This window comes from Mus caroli, chromosome 11 (assembly GCF_900094665.2).
Source record: "Mus caroli chromosome 11, CAROLI_EIJ_v1.1, whole genome shotgun sequence".
Lineage (NCBI taxonomy): Eukaryota > Metazoa > Chordata > Mammalia > Rodentia > Muridae > Mus > Mus caroli.
The window spans coordinates 101,054,159-101,057,267 of NC_034580.1; the positions used below are offsets into that span (position 1 = coordinate 101,054,159).

General features: G+C 43.9%; 1 protein-coding gene across 4 annotated transcripts in view; it reads left to right on the plus strand.

The window, feature by feature from the left end:
- The window catches only part of Efcab3 (EF-hand calcium binding domain 3), a 25,762-nt gene extending 24,752 nt beyond the window's left edge, over positions 1–1,010 (plus strand). For 3 of the 4 annotated variants that reach the window (XM_021177459.1, XM_021177460.1, XM_021177461.1), the window contains one exon: positions 543–1,006. In XM_021177459.1, the coding sequence (XP_021033118.1) occupies positions 543–869 (327 nt within the window). In that variant the 3' untranslated portion in view covers positions 870–1,006. Of the gene's footprint in view, positions 1–542 lie in introns of all 4 variants that reach the window. The other variant, XM_021177458.1, reaches the window with a different exon arrangement.
- Positions 1,011–3,109: the final 2,099 nt, after the last annotated feature.

Here is a 3,109-nt window from a genome sequence, read left to right on the forward strand (position 1 = left end):
GTGATTTGAATTTCCAGCTTCTTGGGCTCTTTGTATATATTGGATATTAGTCCCCTATCCAATTTAGGATTGATAAAAATCCTTTCCCAATCTGTTGGTGGCCTTTTTGTCTTATTGACAGTATCTTTTGCCTTACAGAAGCTTTGCAATTTTATGAGGTCCCATTTGTCAATTCTTCATCTTACAGCACAAGCCATTTCTGTTCTGTTTAGGAATTTTTTCCCCTGTGCCCATATCTTCGAGGCTTTTCCCCACTTTCTCCTCTATTAATTTCAGTGTCTCTGGTCTTATGTGGAGGTCTTTGATCCACTTAGACTTGAGCTTTGTACAAGGAGATAAGAATGGATCATTTCGCATTCCATACCCAGCTTTCAAGTGGTACATTTTGATTTCCACCAACTCCTAGCTCCCACGCAACCCCATATGTACATAGTCTTACTGATTTTCACATGTGTAATTCTAGAGCCACCAATAATAACAGTTCATACATCAAAGAGAGTGAAGGTAGCTACGATGAGTTAATATCTGCCCTCTCGCCGCAGGTAAAGAAAGCCACGGAGAGTTATAACTTAGGAATTGCCCTTGACCACCGGAAAGAAATGCTGAACCTCTGGAAGAAGATTCGAGGGGATTTGGTTGGGATCGAAAGCAACAATGAGTCCTTTTACAACACCTTTTCGACCTACACCTGGTCCTGGAACGTCTGCCAAGAGCTGCTCTCTGCTAAGGACCTCCGCTTGCACGACGCCAGCATGAACAAGAGTTCCCCCTCCAACTCTGGGTTATCTTCCCCATCGGACTTCAGTGAGTCCGACCCGGAGACGGGGAGGAAGAGGAAACGGAAAAGTTCCAGAGGGTTTCGGCAATGAAAAGCCTACGTTTTCTAAACAGCTCTTCGAAAACCACTTTCCATAGTAATCAAAAGTATGGTTTCTTGATTTTATCTATTACATGCCTAGGTGGAAATTTTGACATCTTATGGATTCCGACCAGTAAAAACCTTTAAATCCAGGATGCTTTCTCTTTCTGTGGTTTCTATAATTACCCTATTACTAGAGCCAGGCATTCTTCGCTATGCCCACTTGACTTAAAACAACCAAAATACCAGCAGAAAGCAGGGAAAGTTGGCCTGGGTTCCCAAGAGCCCTCTGGACAATAAGCGTCTGAGTTTGGGGTAACTCTAAATGGTGGATTTGCTTGACACCAGATCCAGAGGATTGCAGTTGCAGGGAACCCTAGCAGAGGGAACCCTCTCCCCACGCCACAAAGAACCTCAGAGAAGTTTAGAAATTCCTTAGGCACACCTCTCGCTTAGATTGCTCCTTCAAATAACAGCTCATCCATTACATGAGAGACATAACTATATTGAAAATATAGGTACCATAGTGTTTTGTGCATATATGTGTACTGCATGCGCAAGTGCGCACATATGAGTACACTAGGGTGTTCTTGCCCATGCTGGTGTGTGGAGCACAGAGGTTGATGTCAGGGCATCTTCCTCAATTGGTTCTCTGTTCTGCTTTTAGAGACAGGGTCTATCACTGGACCTGGGGCTCACCATTTCTGCTAGACTCTGGCCAGTGGGCCTCCAGAATCTGCCAGTCTCCATTGCCACCTCAGTGCTAGATTTACAGACACAAGCCACCACATTCAACTTTCTCCAAGGGCGCTGGAGATTGAAACTCTGGTCCTTGGCTCACACAGCAAACATTTCACCCATCGAGCTATCTTTGCACTTTGGGATGTTGTGGCTGTTATTGATAAAACTCAACTGTCCAGAATTTACTGTCTTAAACATAGTTAAGTGTGTATCATTCTGCTTCTTAGTTCCATTCATTCTTAGAGTCTTGGGGCACTCTGAGGTTTTTGACAGTTTTTCAAATATAGGCACACAACTTTGGAATTCTATAAACATTAAGTCTACATTAACCATTTGATATATTATCAGGATGGCAAAAGTGTTTTTTTTCCTCTGCAGATTCTCATCTGTCTGTCTGTCTCTCTGTCTCTCTCTCTCTCTCTCTGTCTCTCTCTCTCTCTCTGTATCTGGGGGAGGGGTGACAGACTCATTCAGCCCAGGCTAGCTAGCCTCAGGCTTGATAAATAGGCAATGATGGTCTTGAATTCCCTGATCCTCCTGGCTCCAACTCCTGCATGCCAAGTGTGGAGCTTGCAGCCATGCCCTACCATGCCAGTTTATGTGGTGTTTCATATCAAAACCTGGCCTCCATGCATGCCAGGCAAGCACTGTGCCAACTGAGCCACAACTGAAAGTTTGTCAGTTCATACTGATCCTCTTTCCCTCCCCTTGCCCTCCTTCTGTATCCGTGGCTGACCTGGAACCTGCTTTCTAGATCAAGCTAGTTTAGAGCTTGCAGCACGGGTCATGCTTTTGACTCCCAAGTGCTAGGATTATGGTTCCGTGAATCATGCCCAGCTCTTGCTCTAATTCTCTAAAGTTGATAAACTCATCTATCTATATCTATCTATCTATCATCTATCTATTTATCTATCTATCTATCTATCTATCTACCTATCTATCTATCTATCTATCTTATTTTCCCCCACTTATTGAAAATAGATTCTTTTTCATTTAATATATCCTGCTTATAGTTCCCCCTCTCTCCACTCCTCTCAGTTCCTCCCACCTCCCCCTCCCATCTGGATGCACCTTCTTTCTGTCTCTCATTAGAAAAGGCTTCTAAGCGAAAACAACAAAATAAAATATAAAACAAACAAACAAACAAAAACTATCACTGAACAAGACAAAACACAAAAAGGAAAAGAGCCCCGAAGAGAAAGCACAAGAAGAATCAGAGACCCACCCATTCACATACTCAGGAGTCCTATAAAAACTCTAAACTGAAGCTGTAATATATACACAGAGGATCAAGCACAGACCCTGTGCTTGCTGCTTCAGTCTCTGAGTTCATGTGAGCTTTGCTCTGTTGATTTAGAGGGCCTTGTTCTCCTGGTGTCCGCCATCCCCTCTGGTTCTTACACTTTCCTCCTCGTCCCCAGGGGTTCCCTGAGCTCTGAGTGGATGGATTGGATGGAGACATGCCATTTAGAGCTGTGGGTCTCTCTCTCTCTCTCTCTCTCTCTCTCT